Source organism: Eschrichtius robustus, chromosome 15 (genome assembly GCF_028021215.1).
Source record: "Eschrichtius robustus isolate mEscRob2 chromosome 15, mEscRob2.pri, whole genome shotgun sequence".
NCBI lineage: Eukaryota > Metazoa > Chordata > Mammalia > Artiodactyla > Eschrichtiidae > Eschrichtius > Eschrichtius robustus.
The window spans coordinates 64,959,642-64,980,910 of NC_090838.1; the positions used below are offsets into that span (position 1 = coordinate 64,959,642).

Below are 21,269 nucleotides of genomic sequence, written 5' to 3' on the forward strand. Positions count from 1 at the left end.
AGACTGGATGTGAGACTGAGGGAAAGAAAGTAAGTAAGAATAAGGATTCTGGGGTTTCAGGCTTTGGCATCTGTATGGATTGTGGAGCCATTTCCTTTGATTGGAATACTAAGGGAAGAACTCATTGATATGTGTGAAAGGTAGAATCTAGAGTCCATTTTAAAGCATTTCAAGTTTGAGACTTTTGAGAGATATACTAGTGGCAAGGAATAGACAGCTGGATATATGAGCTTGAAACTCCTTGGAGAGTGTGGGGCTGGAAATATAAATTTGGGAATCATTAGCATATAGATGGTATTTAAAGCCATGGGCCTGGATGAGCTCACCTAGGGATCTAGAGTGAGCAAAAGAGTATGAAGGTTTAGCTCTGGAAAAAGTAGCCTGCAAAGGAGACTGAGAAAGAGTGACTAGAAAGATAGGAGGGAAACTAGGGTATTGGATGTTATGGAAACCAAGAAAGGAGTCTTAGAAAGAGGGAATTCAGAAATAAAGAATTGATCTGAATGACCCTAAAGCTCCTCCAGATCTGAATGTCTATGATTTTATGAATGTCTCAAATCCCTTCAAGCTTGGAAATTCTGTGACTCTATAGCATCTTTGGAAAAACAAACTTCCTGATGAATCATTGGGTATCTCCAAAGACTATAAAAATTAATTCTTCACAATGAGGAATTTTATATCTGGGCCTTAAAGTGATCAAGGGTAAGGTCAAGTCTAGAACAAAAATGAGGATCCCTGGAGAGAAGCTTGGGCAACAATGCAAGTGGAAAAATATAAATGGGGTTATCTGATCTCCTCTTCTAGTAGGGCTCACTTAGTCATGGTAGACCCCAGGGGTTGGGGACAAATGACGGCCCCTGTCTTTAGACAGGAACATGTGTGGACCCCAATTCTTGTTTTCTCTCACTGTGGGGGCACACTCTGAACCTCTACTCCACTTGTAGGGTTGACCTGTTATCTTGAGGAACCCCAAGATTTGTGCCAATAGGTTCCTCTGAGGACTCTTGGCTGGGTCCTGGTCTGGGAGGGCAGCCTGGCAACTAAATTGTTCCTACTGGCTGATATGGAATTGTGTGAGATTGGGTCACCAGAATGGAACTGACACACTGATTTAGGGTGACTCTCACATCAGACACAGGGCACTGGGCTACTAATGATCCACTGCCAATACTCAGACTCGAGCTGCATGTGTGGGCCCATACCTCAGCTCTCACCCATCTGTGTTCCAACCATAGTGTCATCTCTGATATATAGCACTCAAAGGTGTGGGACAGTGGCAGGCATTCTTTATCGTGTATATCCCCTTGCCACTGGGGGTTGTCATCCCATGCCCTCCTCAGGCTTTGTACCATACATCAGAAAGTCCTCCTGGGGTGGCTGTGCATACCTCCTCTGAGGGCTTTTAAGACTATTGCTTTGCAATGCCAACAGGCTCTTCCAACCAATGTCCTCTCTTGCCTCCAGATGATATGGTGATAGTGTGCTTTCCCAGGTCAGTCTTAAGCTATGCCCAACAAGGAATAAACATTTCTTGTGTTACCAGGACTGTTTTTCTTGCTCCATTCATGTCTCCTTACCTCTCCTCCCTGTTGATGGTAGTGTTTGGAACCAGGACTGCAGGCAACACTTAAAATGATTACATTCTAAAAATGCAGTGATTGCAGCCTAAAGAATTCAAGAGAATATGTGGTTTGAAGATGTGTTGTTCTATGTTAACATTATAAAATTTCAAGCAGAAAATTTAACATAATCAGAAAATTGATTATCATTCATATTTTCATGCATACAAGGCTCGGTAAGGCTTGCATTTTTTGGTCATCATCAATGAAGCACAGAGACACCCTTTGAGAGAGTATGCACAGGTGCCATGATCCATGTTGCAGTGTCATGAGTAATGATGCAACCAGAATTAAATAAATGGGATTAGAGGACTGAAGAGGCACAAAAAACAAACAAAAAGCCCAAACCCAAAACCATACTGTTTCAATACAAACAGGTTTCAAAGAGCCCTGGCATTGTGAGCAATTGTTATCGCTATTGTGTTGCTGTCTTATTCTCACAGTGAGAGATGTAACATAAGCCAAAAGAGCATAAAAAGATGTTTCCTGCACCTGAACAGGAATAATTGGTGCCTGGACTCTATGAAGAGTCTTCATGTGCAGTCTTGATACAATGAACAAATATGTAAATACCTCTATTGATGATTCTAAATCTTCATTGATTAAATATCAACACTTCACATGGGCCCATAAATTTTGAAATACACTTAAAAATCAAATTGTTTAGGTAGACAAGAGCCCTTAAAAAATATCTTTCCAGGTTCCTGCACATCAGGGGTGGCCCTGGTCATTGGTGATCTTGAAAATGCAGCCTCAGTGGACTGGTGGTGATAAATACCTCACTGGAGTAAGAGCAAGAGGGAGCGAAAAGGGAAAAATTGGAGACAATGAATATAGATAAGCTTGCAAAAGACTTTTGTTGCAAATAAGAGCAAAGAAATGAGGCAGAAGGGACTTCCCTGGTGGCGCAGTGGTTAAGAATCCACCTGCCAATGCAGGGGACACAGGTTCAAGCCCTGGTCCAGGAAGATCGCACATGCCGCAGAGCAACTAAGCCTGTGCGCCACAACTACTGAGCCCACGTGCCACAACTACTGAAGCCCACACGCCTAGAGCCCATGCTCCACAACAAGAGAAGCCACCGCAATGAGAAGCCCACACACCACAATGAAGAGTAACCCACGCTTGCCACAATTAGAGAAAGCCTGCATGCAGCAAAAAGACCCAATGCAGCCAAAAATAAAAATAAATAAATAAAAATTTAAAAAATGTTTTCAAAAAAAAAAAAAAAAGAAATGAGGTAGAAGTTGCAGGAGTGTGTGGAGTCAAGAGTAAATTTTTTGTAAAGATGTATGCTGCCCTAACACCATACACAAAAATAAACTCAAAATGGATTAAAGGCTTAAATGTAAAGCCAGACACTACAAAACTCTTGGAGGAAAACATGGGCAGAACACTCTATGACATAAATCACAGCAAGATCCTTTCTGACCCACCTCCTAGAGAAATGGAAATAAAAACAGAAATAAACAAATGGGACCTAATGAAACTTAAAAGCTCTTGCACAGCAAAGGAAACCATAAACAAGATGAAAAGACAACCCTCAGAATGGGAGAAAATATTTGCAAATGAAGCAACTGACAAATTAATCTCCAAAATATACAAACAGCTCATGCAGCTCAGTATCAAAAAAACAAATAATCCAATCCAAAAATGGGCTGAAGACCTAAATAGACATTTCTCCAAAGAAGATATACAGATTGCCAACAAACACATGAAAGAATGCTCGACATCACTAATCATTAGAGAAATGCAAATCAAAAGTACAATGAGGTATCACCTCACACCAGTCAGAATGGCCATCATCAAAAAATCTACAAACAATAAATGCTGTTGAGGGTGTGGAGAAAAGGGAACCCTCTTGCACTGTTGGTGGGAATGTAAACTGATACAGCCACTATGGAGAACAGTATGGATGTTCCTTAAAAAACTATAAATAGAACTACCATACGACCCAGCAATCCCACTTCTGGGCATATACCCTGAGAAAACCATAATTCGAAAAGAGCCATGTACCACAATGTTCATTGCAGCTTTATTTACAATAGCCAGGACATGGAAACAATCTAAGTGTCCATTGACAGATGAACGGATAAAGAAGATGTGGCACATATATACAATGGACTATTACTCAGTCATAAAAAGAAACGAAATTGAGTTATTTGTAGTGAGGTGGATGGACCTAGAGTCTGTCATACAGAGTGAAGTAAGTCACAAAGTGAAAAACAAATACCGTATGCTAACACATATATATGGAATCTTAAAAAAAAATGGTACTGAAGAACCTAGGGGCAGGACAGGAATAAAGACGCAGACATAGAGAATGGACTTGAGGACATGGGGAGGGGGAAGGGTAAGCTGGGAAGAAGTGAGAGAGTGGCATGGACATATATACACTACCAAATGTAAAATAGATAGCTAGTGGGAAGCAGCCTCATAGCACAGGGAGATCAGCTTGGTGCTTTGTGACCACCTAGAGGGGTGGGATAGGGAGGGTGGGAGGGAGACGCAAGAGGGAGGGGATATGGGGATATATGTATACGCATAGCTGATTCACTTTGTTATACAGCAGCAACTAACACAACAATGTAAAGCAATTATACTCAAATAAAGATGTAAATTAAAAAAAATACTGGACCCACCACTACTCAAAAAGGATAAATAGATTATAAGGAGTCATGGAAAATTCATTCATGTTATATCAAGCAAGTAGAAGACTAACTAGAACTTCTCCCATTAAGTACAGGCAACATTTTTAAAAATAACAAAAGAGTATGGCAAATGTACAAATATGCTACAGTAAAATATTAAAAGAATGGAAGGTGGTATACAAAAGACAGTTGAAGAACCCCATCTGGAAGAAAACATGCTCTATGAAACAGGAAAATTGCCCACAAGTGCTTCATGTGATTTAAAATTTTAATAAGACTTAAAACAAGAACTCACATGGCAAATGATGAAAACAGAATGAGACTAAATGGCTGTTTATATAGCTATGGAAACAAATTAAGAGCCGAGATGCCATTATTATAAAACTGATAAGTAAATTAGAAACAAAAGAAAGCAGATAAACACAGCTATGAAATGAATTACTGACATGAAACAAAGGCTTAACGTAACCACAATGAATGAAAAAAGAACAAAATCAGAACAATTATAAGGCAATCAACATGGAGGACAAAGATGATCTAACTTGGGGATAACTAGTATCCCTGAAAAGATATTCAACCATTAAAAACACCATAGGGACTTCCCTGGTGGCGCAGTGGTTAGGACTCCATGCTCCCAATGCAGGCGGCCTGGGTTCGATCCCTGTTCGGGGAACTAGATCCTGCATACATGTTGCAACTAAGGGTTCACATGCCACAACTAAGACCTGGCACAACCAAATCAATAAAATAAATAAATAAATAAAATAAATTTTAAAAATCCCAAAAAAACCCACAAAAAAACCCCACCATAAAAACAAAAATTATTCCTTAAATGATGAAGTAAGTCTGTATACTGAAAAAACACACAATAGTAAAACAAAAATTGATGCATACATATCAAAACCCACGTGTTAATGTATATGTGTATATGCATATATGTACAATATTATGTAAAATATATATTACATAACATTACATGTAATGTTATGTAATACATGTAATGCACTTTCTACATTTTTTCTTCTATAAGGCAAAAAAAATCATCAAGCTCATTTAACAGTTCTCCCCAGCAACATCCATTGCCAGAAGCTAATAAAGGGGTATATACAAAGTTCCAAAAAAAAAAAAAAAAAGATGTATGCTGATAGGGATGGTTCAGCAGAGGGAGAGAAAGACAGCAAGGGAGCAAGAGCAAGAGAGAGAAAAGAGATGCCAGAGTGATTTCCTTGAGAAGGTAAGAAGGGTTAGGAATCTAATGGACAAACGTGGAGGGGATGGCCTTGGAGAGGAGCACTGACATTTCAGTCCAGTGGCAGGTGGGAAGGCAGAGCACCTGGGTGTAGGTACTGTTAGGTGTATAGGCGCAGTGATGAGAGTCGGCGGAAGCTCCATTCTCAGTGCTTCTATTTTCTCTGTGAAATAGCAACCGATATCATCAGCAGAGAGAGCCAGGTGGATTGAGGAGAAGGTGTCAGATAATCATCTGGTGAGTAGGCAAGTGAGCAGAATGTGGTGGGATTGTTGGCTGCCTTCATTTTCACTTGAGACTGAGGACAAGACTGGTAAGACCAGTCAGTTTGGTTTTTGTTGTTGACGTTTTTTGCTGTTCTCTCTATCCACATACAGCTGCGTGGGTGTCACTGTAGCATAGGCATAGGATTCGATTTAACCTGGTGTGGTGTGCTGCTATCAGCCTCTTGTCTCTTAGCTCCAGGTCCATCTTCATTGCTTGCTGGTGATGTCAAAACGTTTCTCCTCAGCCAGATGATTACGATGTTATGCTGTATCAGTAGAGTGCACTGGAGGACAAAAGGGGCATTAACTGGTCCCAGTGTGTTTTGGGAGCAGGTTTTTGTAGTGCACAGTGGCCAGAAGTGTGCAGCACCTCTCCAAAGCACCCCAGAGAAGTGAACTGCCCATGAGTCCTGCCAGCGGGCACTTCAGTGAGTCGTGGCTGGCCCTCTGCAACAAGATCTTGATCTCAGCTCTGGTGGGAGGGGGTGCTCTCCCATGTTCGTTCCATCCTTGGGTTTTCTACCCCAGTCCTGGGAACATACATGCAATTCCTCTATTCTTTAGACTTTTCTTTGCCCCTTAATAGTCAATTCCCTGTTAAAGTTAGGAATTTTTATATTAAACTTTCCTGTTCAAATTACTTTCCCTGCTCAAACCCTGTGCGGTTTCTTTCTCCTAATTGTACCCTAACTGATATAGATGGCATTTTGTCACGAGAAAGAGGGAAGAATTGTTGAAATGATGTCCATAACTTGTTTCTTTTCCCTCCTACATTTTTTTTAAAAATTAATTAATTAATTAATTAATTTTTGGCTGTGTTGGGTCTTCGTTTCTGTTGCGAGGGCTTTCTCTAGTTGCGGCAAGCAGAGGCTACTCTTCATTGCGGTGCGCGGGCCCCTCACTGTCGCGGCCTCTCTTGTTGCAGAGCACAGGCTCCAGACGCAGGCTCAGTAGTTGTGGCTCACGGGCCCAGTTGCTCTGCGGCATGTGGGATCTTCCCAGACCAGGGCTCGAACCCGTGTCCCCTGCATTGGCAGGCAGATTCTCAACCACTGCGCCACCAGGGAAGCCCCCTCCTACATTTTTATTGCTCTTATTTTACTGTCTCTTCCAGTAGCACATAAACTTGTTCAAGTTTCTCCTGTATATATTTCTATTACTGCTGTGTTTACTTTTACAATCAAATTTCTCAAAAGAGGGCTCAACTAGGCATGATGTCGCGTGAGACTCATCTGTAACGGCAAGACAGGCTACCAGGCCCCCAAAGGCGCTGCGAGTGGCGCAAAAAGGCCCGTCTGGCGCCCCGCCGCGTGATGGGCGGAGTCACGCGCCCGTAGGGGGCGTGGCTTCCAGCGCGCGCGAGAAGGGGGCCGGCACCGCCTGTGTGCACACAGTCGGCGGCCGCGCGCAGCACTCTGGGCCCGGATGGCGGCTTTGGCGGCTGGAAAGGGGGCTTTCCGGGAGGAGGAGGGCACCGGTGGGGACGCAGCGGCTCCGCAGCCCCATGCCCCGACGAGTGCGCCCGGGGCTCGTCTCTCAAGGCTGCCTCTGGCGCGAGTGAAGGCCTTGGTGAAGGCGGACCCCGACGTGACGCTCGCAGGACAGGAAGCCATCTTCATTCTGGCACGAGCCGCGGTGCGGCGGAGGCACAAGGGGGTGGCGGGGGTGCGTGGCGAGGGGCGGGGCTCGGGGCCTTTCCGAAGGGCGGGGCTTAGCGAGCTTTTGGGCCAGGTTTGGGGAACGTGGGGAGCGAGAAGAGGTTTTGGGGCGGGGTGTGCTGAGCACCGGGAGGTGAGAGAGGTGCTGGGGCCGGATTCTGAGGTGTGAGTATAGGAAGGGAGGACGGAAAAAGGGTCACATAAAGTAGTTGTACTGGTTTGCTAACATACCTACCTCTTCATGAGGGCCTGGACGCAACATTAATTTGCATCTCCAGTCTAACGCTGAACTTGTAGGAGCCTCAAGTAAATGAGTGTGGTGGATCTACAAGTGAGGGAGGGACGGATGTGTCATGGGCGACTGCAGGAGGGGGAAGGGGACTAGACTTTTATGAAGTCCAGGAGAGCCTTCAGCTTCCCTGAGAACCTCTCTTACACCCCTGTCCGTTCCCCCACCGCCAACAGAAGCACGCACAAGAATTGTACTAGAATTCATCCATACAACTCTGCTTGTTTGTTTTGTTTTTTCAATTTTGGTTTGTATTATAACTTTTACTGTTTTTTTTTTTTTTTTTCTGCTTCTTTTCTTCACAGGAACTGTTTGTGGAAACCATTGCAAAAGATGCCTACTGTTGTGCTCAACAGGGGAAGAGGAAAACCCTTCAGAGGAGAGATTTGGGTAAAGTGTCACTGTGGTATCTTGGATCCCGGGGCAGACGAGAGGGCTGGGCAAGGTTTTCCCTTACACTGGTTAAGACGGCATCACTGTAAGATGAGCGGTGCCACAGGTCTCTTCCTACGATGTTTTCTCTTGGGCTGCCACAGTGCCAGAAAACCCTATCTTTTGAAAATCTGCTTTGGGTGGCTGGCGAGGTGCTGGGACAGAGAACCGAAGGAGTCTAGATGTTGCCAAAGCTAACTAGACCCCTTTATACCTTCTGCCGTATTGTACCAGGCTTGACTGTTTTTTATTCACCTAGAAAGTAGAGGTTTGATTTCTGACTCTGCTTTTTAGCTGGTAACCCTAAAACATCTGTAAGCTTTCATATACCATAATATCGCTTTCCCTGCTGTATAGGCAGCTCTTCTCTGATGACTTTCAGAGTAAAGATGTTCCCCTCAGTGAGCAGTATTTAACCAGGCTTTTCTTATTTTCTTACTCTCAGAGAGACAGCTGATGTGTAAAATTTGGTGGTGGAGTAGATATGGATTTCAAGATAGCGAGGGACAAATTTTATAAATGCCCTAATTTGCATAAAGCCTCATGCCCTTCACTGTGTGGGTTGTGCTTTTGTAAGCGGTTGATGCCCTGATGACCAGAGTTAGTCAGGTGTCCCTTTACCTTGTGTTTCAGATAATGCAATAGAAGCTGTGGATGAATTTGCTTTCCTGGAAGGTGAGTTCTCTATCACGGGGTAATCATTTCCACCTGTCTTTCCCATGCTAACGATCTGAGTTCAAAACCTTATAAAACTGATGGCCTGGTTCTTCCTTGTTCATGTAGGAATAATTCTTTCTCCCTATTTCCTATTAAGATAGGAAAAACAAATTCTAATTCAAGTTCCCTTGGGTAGTTAGAACTTCTTCCTGAAAACTGCTTAACCATAACAAAATGGGAGGGACTATAAAGACCCCAGTGTATTTAGGTGGATTCAGAAGTTTGATTCTTACTTTGATCTCCATTCTTAGATATAAATCTTACCCCTCATCATAACGCTAGAGATCAGAAATGATTGCCATCATTTAAAGGGTTGCTTCTTCTTTTTTCTTCTTCAGCAGTCTGTGTAAAGTGATTATTTTGCCACAGTGAGATTCTGTTCTGGCCTGTATCTATTTGTTCTTAGGAATTTTAGATTAACTCTTGTATACTAACTAAATCTTGTCATTGAAATAGAAAATATTTGAGATACCTCATTTTAACTAACTTCTCTTAGAGCTCTCTCTCCTACTTAATTCCTAAATCTGATCAGCTTACTATTCCCTACATATATTCTGATTGAAGAGCTTTGCAAAAGCCATGCACCTTCAGTTCATTCTCACCTTTATCGCACCAGGATGTTCTCAGCTACCTCCCTGAAGCCTCATTACTTTCAGAAATCTTTTCTTGAATTATTTATTTCACTATTTTTACTCCTTTGTTCTGCATCTGTAATCAACCTAGGCCCCTGGCCCTCTTGATATATTCTTTTAAATGTCTTTTAAGATATATTCCCATGGCTAGCTTTGAGCCTAGATTATTGAGTATTCTCTTAATTTGTAGATCTTTTTTAAGCCTCTTTTCTGATTACTCATTTTTCTTAAAAATAACTTGTTAGCTGCCTACCTAAGGCGGAAAATTTCTTGTGACTGACATCCTGTCAGTTCCTCAATCCAAAATGTTTGGAGCCTAACTCTACCTGTTTATTTTTATTTTATTTTATTTTTAAATATGGAACACTTCATGAATTTGTGTCATCCTTGCACAGGGACCATGCTAACTTTCCCTGTATCGTTACAATTTTAGTAAGTGTAGTGCCGAAGTGAGCACTTCTACCTGTTTATTTTTAATTACCATCTTTTCAAAGAGATGAGCGATGTGATCAAAGTTCTATTTAAAGACATAAAACTGCCAACCTCTGGTGCCAGGATGATAAATTGGAGGGTGCTAGGAATAGAAGTGGAGAGAACTTAACAAGGTTTTCCACTTTAGCCTATACCATGCATAGTGCTTGGCTTGGATTTTTAATAAATGGCCATTTAATGAGTGGTGGATGTGTTCATTTTCATCTTTGGATTCAATAATCTCAGTAGTTGAATCCCTCTGCTCTATCCTACATTAGTAGATCTGAATTTTGGTCATTTTAGCCCCCTTGGACTTAGTCAGTATTATATTATTTTGTACCTGGTAAAATAAATGTTCTTATGTCCTTAGATGTGTATGTTCTAAGTGAAATTTTTTTTCTTTTTAGTTGAGTCAGTATATATTCCTGTTTAAAAGTGAAATAGTTACCTAATGACTTATAATGAAATGGCCCTCATCCTTTTATTATTTCTGTTTTTAGCTTTTCAGATGGCTTCTTACATTTTTGAATAATATGCTTTGTTGTTGATTTATCAACTGTAGATCTTATCCTTTGACTTCCTGCTATGATAAATGAAGGTTTGGCTAACCTATAGTACCCCATCAGTCCCTTCCCTCCTTTCTGATTTTTGGTAGTTTTATCATTATTTTTAGTTTCTCTGTTACCTTTACAATTTATATAACATACTAAAATATGTATTTTTTGTTGTTGACTCCTCACTTTGTAAGGTATGACTGTTAGTTCTCTTATTCCTTCCTTTCCCATATTTAGCTCACTTCTAGCTCTCACTTTGTGTCAAGGCTGAAAACATACCTCCTTATCATAATTAGATCTTCCATGCTATATAGGTTGAGTGTAGAAGTTGAAAAACGGTATTGTGAACAGTCTTCCTCTACCCTGTCTGTCCTTTAATCCCTTATATAGGTCCCCTCCCTTTAGGTAGCGGTTATTAGTCTCTTGTCTAATCTTCTGGGTATTTTAATGCAAATATGGTTATATATGTGTATATATATATATTCTTTTCTAAGCCTTTCCTTATGAAATGAATATGGTATAGAATATGTATATTTTTTGTGGATACTGCCAAACATCCTGTATACCTGATTCACATCTCTATCAGCAGTGTATGACAGTTCCCATTGTTCCTCATTCTCACCAACACTTGGTATTATCAGGGTTTGATTTTTGCCAGTCTGGTAGGAACAACATTGATGAGAGTTTTTATCATAAAAGGGCGTAGGATTTTGTTAAATGCTTTTTCTCCATCTGTTAAGATGGTCATGTGGTTTTTGTCTTTCCTTTTGTTAATGTGGTGTATCACATTGATTGATTTGTGAATATTGAACTATCCTTGCATCCCTGGAATAAATTCTACTTGATCATGGTGTATGATCCTTTTAAAACATATTGTTGGATTTGGTTTGCTAGTATTTTGTTGAGGGTGTTTGCATTTATATTCATCAGTGATAATTGGCCTGTAACTTTTGTTTTTTGTAGTTTCTTTGTCTGGTTTTGGTATCAGGGTAATGGTGGTCTTACTGTAGAATGAATTTGTGAGTGTTTCATCTTCCAGGTTTTTGGAATAGTTTGAGAAGGATAGGTACTAGCTCTTCTTTATACGTTTGGTAGAATTTCTCTGTGAAGCCATCTGGTCCTGGAGTTTTGTTTGCTGGGCGTGTTTTGATTAATAGTTCAGTTTCACTACTGGTGGTCCAGCTGTTCAGATTATCTGTTTCTTTCTTATTCAGTCTTGGAATGTTGTCTGTTTCTAGACATGTATCCATTTCTTCTAGATTGCCCAATTTGTTGGCATATAACTGTTGGTAGTATTCTCTTATGATTTTTTTGTATCTCTTATTTTGTTTATTTGGATCCTCTTTTTTTCTTGATGAGTTGACTAAAGACTTTTCAATTTTGTTTATCTTTTCAAAAAACCAGCTCTTGGTTTCACTGATCTTTTCTATCGTTGTATGTTTCTCTGTTTCATTTTTTTCCTCTTTGATCTTTATTGTTACCTTTGTCCTGCTGACTTTTGGCTTTGACCTTTTTTTTCTAATTCTTTTAGGTGGTAGGTTATGTTGTTTGAGATTTTTCTCATTTCTCGAGGTAGGCCTCTGTTGCTCCAAACTTTTCTCTTAGAACTGCTTTTGCTGCATCCCAAAGATTTTGGAAAGTTCTGTTTCCATTTTTATTTGTCTTGAGGTAGTTTCTGATTTTCTCTTGGATTTCTTCAGTGACCCATTGGTTTTTGAGTAGCATATGTTTAGTCTCCGCATGTTTGTGTTTTCCCCATTTTTCTTCCTGTGACTGATTTCTGGTTTCACACCATTGTGCTGGGAAAAAATGCTTGATATAATTTCTAACCTGTTAAATTTGTTGAGACTTGTTTAGTGACCTGGCATGTGATCTGTCCTGGAGAACATTCTTTGTGCATTTGAAAAGAACGTGTATTCTGTTGTTTTTGGGTGGAATATCCTGTAGGTATCTTTTAAGTTAACTGGTCTAATATGTCATTTAAGACCACAGTTTCCTTTTTGACTTTGTATCTGGATGATCTGTCCATTGATGTAAGTGGGGTGTCAAAGTCCCCTACTACTATTGTATTACTCTCAGTTTCTCCCTTTATGTCTGTTACTGTTTGCTTTATGTACTAGGTACTCCTATATTAGGTGCATATGTTATTGAATGTTACATCCTGTCTTTGTATTGATCCCTTTATCATTATATAATGCCCTTCTTTGTCTTGTTTTATAGACTTTGTTTTAAAGGCTATTTTGTCTGAGAGGACTATTTCTACCCCAGCTTTCTTGTCATTTCCATTTGCATGAAATATCTTTTTCCATCCCCACACTTTGAGTCTGTGTATGGCTGAAGCTTTGAGGTGGGTCTCTTGTAAGCAGCATAATAGATAGGTATTGTTTTTTCATCCAGTCAGCCACCCTATGCTTATGATTGGAGCATTTAGTCCATTGACATTTAAGATCATTATTGATAGGTACGTACTTACTGCCATTTTGTTCATTGTTTTCTGGTTTTTGTAGTTCTTTCCTGTTCTTCTGCTTTTAGTTTCTTCCCTTGTGCTTTGATGATTCTATTTAGTGCTATGCTTGTGTTCCTTTCTCTCTAGTTTTTGTTTATCTGTTATAGGATTTTGATTTGTGGTTACCATGGGGTTCATATATGTTGACCTATATATAACTACAAGTTTTAAACTGGTAGTCATTTAAGTTCAAACACATTCTAAAAGATGTACATTTTTTCACTCCTTTCCCCTATGTTTTATTGTTTTGATGTCATATTTTACATCTTTATGTTTATTCCTTAACTGTTATTGTAGTTATAGTTGATTTTACAATTTTTTATCCTCTTTTTTTTTTTTTTTTTTTTTTTTTTTTTTTGTGGCCGTGCTATGTGGCTTGTGGGAACTTAGTTCTCTGACCAGGGATTAAACCTGGGCCCACGGAACCGAAAGCGCTGAGTCCTAACCACTGGACCACCAGGGAATTCTCTGGTTTTTGTCTTTTAATCTTCTTACTAGCTTATTTCAGAGGTTGATCCACAGCCTTTTAATATATATTTGCCTATACAAGTGAGATTTTTCCTTTCCTATAGAGTCTTTCTTCCTGTTGTAGCCTTTTATTTTCCACGTAAAGAAGACTCTTGAGCATTTCTGCTTTATTTATCTGGATATCTGTTTCCTTCTTCAGGATCAGGAAGTATTCAGCCATAATCTCATCAAATACATTTCTGATCCCTCTCTCTCTCTCTCTCTCTTCTTCTGGGACCCCTATAGTTTGAATGTTGGTATGCTGGATGTTGTCCCAGAGGTCCCTTATACTATATTCATTTTTTAATGTTTTTCTTTTTGCTGTTCTGATTGGGTGATTTCCATTATTCTATCTTCAGATCATTTTTGCATTCTTCTGTATCACCTAATCTTCTGTTAATTCCTTCTGGGGTGTTTTTCATTTCAGTTCTGACTAGTTCTTTCTTATACTTTCCGGTTCCTTGTACAAATTTTTACTGTTCATCTATTCTTTTCCCTAGTTCATCTATTCTTTTCCCTAGTTCAGTTAGCATTCTTGTTACTAATGCTTTGAACATTTTATCTGGTAAATTACTTATTTCTGTTTCATTAGTTGTTTTTTCAGGGTTTTTTTCCTTGTTCTTTCATTTTAAAGAAATTCCTTTGTCTTCTCATTTTCCTTAACTTTCTCTGTCTGTGTGAAATTAGGTGAAACAGTTACCCATCCTGGTCTTGAAGGGGTGTGCTTGTGTGGGAGCGTCTCTATATAGTCTGTGTGTGCTCAGTGGCTTTGATGGGAGAGCTGGATCTGAAGTGAACACAAGTCACATCTTACCCCAGAGTGTGCTGGAAGCTATCACCTTGGTAGAAGGTGGGGCTGGACATGGAGGGGCTGGAGCCAGAGGCAGATGCAAGCTGGGTCTTCTCCACTCCTCAGTTGCCAACACTGCCCTATCAGGAATGGTGTCAGGTCCCAAATTGCTGGAGCAGAGACCCTGAGAGTAGGGTCCGAGTTGGTTCTGTTCACTTTGAGTGTGTGCTGTTCCCCCCTCCCCACATCAGCACCTTTGCTCCGATGGGAGCAGTGCTGGAACCAGAGGGGCTGGATTGGGCACCCAGTGGAGGCTGGGGCCCACACTTGGATGGTCCTGGCACCAGTCAGAGCTACAGACTGCTTGTGATCTGCTGCCCCTGTGAATGCTAGTAATGGTGCCCTTTCCCTGTCTGGGTGCTGTGCCAAGTTTGAGCCTACTCTGTCCTCCACAGTTTGTACTTTCCTCTGCAGTGGCAGCCTTTGCCCTAGTGGGGAACTGTTGCGGAGCAAGAGGGGCCAGAGTGGGCATTTGGCGTGGACTGGGGTATGCGCTGGGGTGGTCCCAGCACCAGTCAGAACTCCAGACCACTCCTGATTTGCTGCCCTGTGACCACCAGTCATGGGTTCCCTTGCTCTATTCAGATGCCGTGCCAGATTCAAGCTGGCTCCGTCCCTCACAACTGTGTGTTCTCCTCAGCTGTGGCAGCCTTTGCCCTAGTGTGGAGCTGTGCTGTGGATTAAGGGGGGCTGGAGGGGGTGCTTGGTGTGGGCTGGGGCATGCACTGGTTGGTCACAGTTTCAGTCTGCTTCCTCTGCCTTATTTTGGGAGTAAGCAAGCGTGTGTGCACTCTTCACGAGTGGAGACTAGGTTTCTTACAGCCACACTGTCAGTCCCACTGGATTTCAAACCAGCTAAGAGGACTCATCCTCCTTGTGTTGGACCCCAGATCTGGGGTGCCCATGTTGTGATTCAAACTGCTCACTACCCAGGGAGGATCTCCAAGCCTGTCCTGACCTGACCACTTCTCTTCCCTTCCTACCTGACTCTGTGTGGATCTTTCTTACAGCTTTGATTGTACAGGAGTTCTGCCAGACTCCAGGTAGTTTTCAGTGAGAATTCCTCCACATGTGGATGTATTTTTGATGTGTGTGATGTGAATTATTTTAAGGCTTATATTCTTTGTCTTTAAGTGGGGCATTTAATTTAATGTAGTTAATGATATATATGGGTTAGAAGTACCATCTTATTTTGTGCTTACTATCTGTCTTTCTTATTTTATGTTTTATTTTTTTTCTTTCCATTTTTTACCTTTTTTTGAGTATAATTTATTCAGTTTTCCCTCTATCAATTTGGAAGTTGTATACTCTTTTTTTTTGCTACCCTACCAGTTACTACATGCATCCTTAATTTATCAGAGCCTAGTGCTAGTACCTTTCCCTTTATCCTCAACAAAATGGGATCTTAGAATCCATTAGCTCAATTTACAAGTCCCTCATCCCCCACTTATGCTGGTATTGTCACCTATTTTGTGTTGTCTTTGTCAATCCACATAAGGCTATATTATATTATTGCTATATTATACAGGCAATGATATATAAATTTATCCACATATTTATACTGTCTTTGGTCATCTTTCCTTTTCATATTTCTGCTCCTCCGTTTGTGATCATGTCTTTCTTTCTGAAGTAAATCCTAAAGGGTCTGATGGTAGCAAACTCTGCTTTTCTTTTTTGGTATAAAAAAGCCTTTATTTTACTTTTTTTCTCTACCTGTTCTGGCTTGCTGATTTACTTTCTTTATTGAAAGATATTTTGCTGAATATAGAATTCTAGGTGGAACTTTGTTTTAGCACCTTGAAACAGTCATTCTTCTCTCTTTTGAAGCAAATTTGTCCCTTTTTTCTGTCTGCTTTGAAGATTTTCTCTTTATTTTTTCTGTAGTTTCACTCAATGTCTAGGTATAATTTCCTTTTATGTAGTCTGCTTAGGCTTTTTAAATCTATGGATTGATGTCTTTCATCTGTCCTGGAGAAGTCTCTTTCTCTCTCCTTTCTCTTGTTCTTTCTCCTTTCTCTCTGGGATTCACATTAAATGTATGCTAAAAGTCAACCATCATTTTGCCTCTCCATGATGTATTCTGTGTAATTTTTCTGACCTTCCAGTTTATTAATTCTCTGTTCAGTGGTCTTGTCTCCTTTAAACTTTCCTGTTGATTTATTAGTTTCAGTTCTTGTTTTATTTTTCAGTTTCTGCAAATTCCATTTAGTTATTTTTCAAATCTATTTTGTCACTTTGTATTTGCTGCAGATGTTTTGAAGCTTGTCTTTTATTTCACTAAACATAGTATGTACAATTGTTTATAGTCTGTGTCCAATCTAATATCCAAAGCCTTTTAAGCCTGGCTTATTTATTTACTTTTCTGTCTATTGTTTCTGTTGGTACTGTCTCATGGTCTTTTTTTATTTGCCTAGTTATCTTGGTATATTTGTCATTGTATTAATATTTGAAAAAATTATTTGTTGGATAATTATTTGAGGCCAGTATAATGAGACTTTTCTTCAGAGATTTTCATTTGCTTCTGCAAGACATCTATGGACATGTATCAGTGCAGAACCTCCTTTTTGAATCCAAGACTTGAGGATTACTTGATCACTGTGGTGATATAAACTGTGATGGCAGGTCTATGAGGGGACTGATTTAATTCTAGTTCAGCCTTACTCTGAGGGTGTAGCCTTTTGGGAATCCAGCTTTTAGAAAGGGGGCAATTATCAAACCTTTCCACTTGGGCAGATTCTCAGATTTGACCCTTCATTTGCTCAGCCCAAATCACAACAGTTTCTCAGCTCTCTTTTGGATTGGCAGATTCCCCTGAGGTAAAAGCAGTTTTGGAGGCTGGGTTTTCTTTGTGTTTTTGCCTTCTCTAGATTTTGGGTTTGCCTTTTCTTGAGGCCTGTTTAATGCCTGAAGGATTTTCTTTTTAAAAATAGTTCAATCAGCTGTATCAGTTGGTATCAGCAGAAATTTGCCATTATCAAAAGCAGAGGCTATTAAAAACATTTTGAGGTCTTTTGCTTTGTTTTGTTCTTATGTGTTCTTTTTTTTTTATGATATATATTTTTAATTATTTAATTATTTATTTATGGCTGTGTTGGGTCTTCGTTTCTGTGCGAGGGCTTTCTCCAGTTGCGGCAAGTGGGGGCCACTCTTCGTCACGGTGCATGGGCCTCTCACTATCGTGGCCTCTCTTGTTGTGGGGCACAGGCTCCAGACGTGCAGGCTCAGCAATTGTGGCTCACAGGCCTAGCTGCTCCGCGGCATGTGGGATCCTCCCAGACCAGGGCTCAAACCCATGTCCCCTGCATGGGCAGGCAGATTCTCAACCACTGCGCCACCAAAGAAGCCCCTCTTATGTGTTCTTTTCCCTGAATTATTCTTTCTAATCTTTCCTTTTACTGGATAGGCTTTCTTCAAATGCCTTGTAATTTTTATTCTATTTTAGAATGAGGGAATAAGAAGGCTGTTTGGAACCTGTGTATGTTTATGTGTATGGAGGGTGGTTTTTGCCTTGCAGTTTTACTTTAGTGTGGGTAGCGGGTGGGACCAGATGTTATGTTGGGGGCCTCCAAAGGCCAGAATTGCAGAAAACTTGACTGTGGGAAGCTGGAATTTTCAGAAGCTGCTCTAGTTCTCCAGATAATTCATTTAGTTCTTTAGAAGAGAGCCTGCTGATTTTGTTTTCAAGTTAGATTTAGTTTCAATGCTTGTTTTCTGGTAGTGCTGCACACAGGGAGGGTTGTGGGGAGATGGGGTCAACTGTTTATCATGTAGACCCTCGAGTCATTACCCATGTTAGCCTTGCATCTCTTTCTGTCATTTTTGGTGTCAGTCTAGATCCTCCCCATGAGTTTTCTAGTTAGATGGGTTCCCACCTCTGCTGCACCCCCTTCTGTGTTTATTGTAGGCTTATTTTCTTCTGCCCTATTTATAAACACACTTCAGTCAGATTTCTTTGTCAGTTTTTTGTTTCAACCAAATCTCTTTGTTGTAGATTTATATACCTGTTAGAAGATTTTTTTCCTTTCAAGTGGAATCTTGCATGGGAGGGCATACAAACTTGAGGGTTCAGTTTCCATCTTTTTTTAAAATTAAAAAAAAAATTTTATTTTTCGCTGCATTGGGTCTTCATTGCTGCGTGCGGGCTTTCTCTAGTTGCGGCGAGTGGAGGCTGCTCTTCGTTGCGGTGCTCAGGCTTCTCATGGTGGTGGCTTCTCTTGTTGCGGAGCACGGGCTCTAGGCATGTGGGCTTCAGTAGTTGCGGCATGTGGGCTCAGTAGTTGTGGCTCGCAGGTTCTAGAGTGCAGGCTCAGTAGTTGTGGCACACGGGCTTATTTGCTCTGTGGCATGTGGGATCTTCCCAGACCAGGGATCGAACCCATGTCCCTTAAGATGGCAGGAGGATTCTTAACCACTGCGCCACCAGGGAAGTCCCCAGTTTCCCATCTTGACCTGGAACTTTTTCAAAGATTATAAACTCTGCTTAGAGAACTTATTTATTTTGTATCACTCACTCCTTGTTGTAGTCTCCACAGATGCTCATTAACCAACACAATTTCTTAGCCCTTTTCCCACCTCTAAATTGAACTCTCCAGACTTAACTGCCCAGCCTCTGTAATGACATGTTCTTCCCAAAGGACCTTTTGATAGATATTCCCCAAAATGAGTATTTTGGTCTTAGAAGAACTGCCAGTACCAAAGCAGCTGCCACTTAACTTTGCCCAGTTTGCTACATTCATCTAGCTCTTGAGACACCTTGCTTTCAACATTGCTCTTTGTGTTTTTAGGTACTTTGGATTGATTGCTGAGCTGGGCAGTTTTGTGAGCCTGTACCTGCATCCTTCAGCTAGGGCCTCTGCAAGTCTCACCTTTGACGAAGAGTCTTTGGAATACTGGACTTACACACTTTTCCTGTTCTACCTTCACCTGGATAAGCAGAGATCTCACCTCTTAGCTTTTCTTTATAAGGTCTTCCACTACTTGTGTCTTCCATTTCTGGCCTGGATGCAGCTGCTGCTGCTTGTGGTACAGATATAGAAAATGATTTTGTAGGTTGCTTAATAAATGATAAGGACCAAATAAAAGTTTCTGATCAACCTCAACCTAGTGTGTTTTATAATCTTGCCTTTGTTTTTGCCTCATGACTGGAGAGCCACCATGCCTAGCCACAGATTTTTCTGATCTTCCCTGCTAGCCATTGTAAACCCCAGTCTTTCATTTATTTGTTCATTTTTTTAGCACATCAGCAGAGTGTGGCTCCAGAATTTATAGGATGTCACTTAAGGTCTTCAGATGTCAAATAAATGTGATCCTAGATTTAAAACCAGTTAAAATATTTCAGTAGCTTTATTGAGATATAATTCACCTACCATACAATTTACCCACTTAAAGTATACATTTCAGTAGTTTTTAATATATGCACAGTTATGTAAAACTGTTGCTATAGTCAATTTTAGAGCATTGTTAAGGGAATTACATAATAGGTGGTATTTCGTGTCTGCCTTCTTTTGCTTAAGATAATGTTTTGTAAGGTTTATCTATGTTATAGCATGTATCAGTACCCATTCCTTTATTTTTAAAATTGTGAAATATACATAACATAAAATGTATCATTTTAACCACTTTTAAGTGTACAGTTCTGTGGCATTTATTCCCATTGTTACCACCATCATCCATCTCCAGAACATTTTTCATCTTCCCACACTGAAACTGAACCCATTAGAAAATAATTCCCCATTCTTCCCTTCCCCAGGTCCTAGTTAAATCTTGTTTTTTGAGAGAAGGTGTGGGTGACATAGGAGGAAGGAGGCAGAGTACTTAGAAAGTAGTGGTTAAGGAAAGCAGCAGGAAGCCTTGGACAGTGGGACTTAAATATTTTTGGATCATGAATGGAAGGTATAAAGTATATAAATCTCCCTAGAAGGATGTGCAGATGCTCAATCTTGTAATGTTTTATAAGTAAATTTTTTTTTAGAATAATACTGATTTACAGAAAAGCTGCAAAGATAGTACAGGGTTCTTGTATACTCCTCACCTAGTTTCCCATTGTTAACATCTTACGTTGCCAGGTACATTTGTCAAACCTAAGAAACTGACGTTTATATCACTATTTACTAAACTCCAGACTTTTTGGATTTCTCCAGTTTTCCCATTAATATCCTTTTTCTGTTCTAAGATCCAACCCAGTACATTGCATTTACTTGTCATGTCTCCCAGTCTCCTCTGGTCTGTTTTCTCTTTTCATGACCATGATAGCCTTCAGTAGCACTGGGGAGGTATCCAGCAGACTGTCCCCGACATGGGTTTGTCTGCTTTTCTTATGATTAGTTAGTACCAGAACTTTGCATATAATTTCAGGGGTTACACAGGCCCCTGAGGCCCTTCCATGGGCCTCGTATTATTATTGCAGATTGCAATTTAAAAGGGAATGCAGGCCTTTTTTCAAGATAAACTTAGAGGTTGCAGCCCATTAATAGGACATGAAATCAATGTACTGTTGCCACTGTCATTTTAAAATAAAATATTAAAAGCAGTGGAGTGTTGAACTGAGTGAAAGGTAAGTATTTTTGTTTCATTTATATGTGTGTATACTACATCATTGTGGAAAATCTATGTGGTGGGCACAGTTTTGGCCCCCATGACCTTTGCCCCTGGTGTCATGCTTGTGAATATGTTACATGGCAAGAGGGAATGTTGCATATGTAATTAAGGTTACTAATCAGTAGACTTTAAAATAGATTATCCTGGATTATCTGGCCAGCCCCAGAGTAATCACATGGACTCTTAAAAGCAGAGCTTTCTCCTGGCTGAGGGTAGAAGTTATAGAGATGTGGTAGAAGAGGACATCAGAAAGATTCAAAGCATGAAAAGG

At 40.5% G+C, this 21,269-nt stretch overlaps 1 protein-coding gene and 1 non-coding gene across 3 annotated transcripts; one reads left to right on the forward strand and one right to left on the reverse strand.

The window, feature by feature from the left end:
* Window positions 1-7,153: 7,153 nt before the first annotated feature.
* On the forward strand, window positions 7,154-19,500 carry POLE4 (DNA polymerase epsilon 4, accessory subunit). 2 transcript variants are annotated; one of them, XM_068564469.1, is made up of 4 exons: window positions 7,154-7,450; window positions 8,038-8,122; window positions 8,798-8,839; window positions 19,186-19,500. In XM_068564469.1, the coding sequence occupies exons 1-4, from the start codon at window positions 7,211-7,213 to the stop codon at window positions 19,197-19,199; spliced, it is 381 nt and encodes a 126-aa protein (XP_068420570.1). In that variant the 5' UTR covers window positions 7,154-7,210; the 3' UTR covers window positions 19,200-19,500. The 2 variants fall into 2 exon arrangements, with proteins under 2 accessions (XP_068420570.1, XP_068420571.1); XM_068564470.1 differs by having other exon boundaries at window positions 7,154-7,420.
* LOC137778222 (U6 spliceosomal RNA) lies at window positions 9,866-9,970 on the reverse strand. Its single transcript, XR_011076800.1, has one exon. It is a non-coding gene; the product is annotated as a U6 spliceosomal RNA (small nuclear RNA).
* Window positions 19,501-21,269: the final 1,769 nt, after the last annotated feature.

Excerpts from the sequence above, each read along its gene's own strand:
- POLE4 (XM_068564469.1), top strand. The coding sequence starts at position 7,211 with ATGGCGGCTTTGGCGGCTGGAAAGGGGGCTTTCCGGGAGGAGGAGGGC. Across the intron at positions 7,451-8,037 it reads GGCACAAGGGGGTGGCGGGG|GAACTGTTTGTGGAAACCAT; the intron begins GTGCGTGGCGAG and ends TTTTCTTCACAG. Across the intron at positions 8,123-8,797 it reads CCTTCAGAGGAGAGATTTGG|ATAATGCAATAGAAGCTGTG; the intron begins GTAAAGTGTCAC and ends CTTGTGTTTCAG.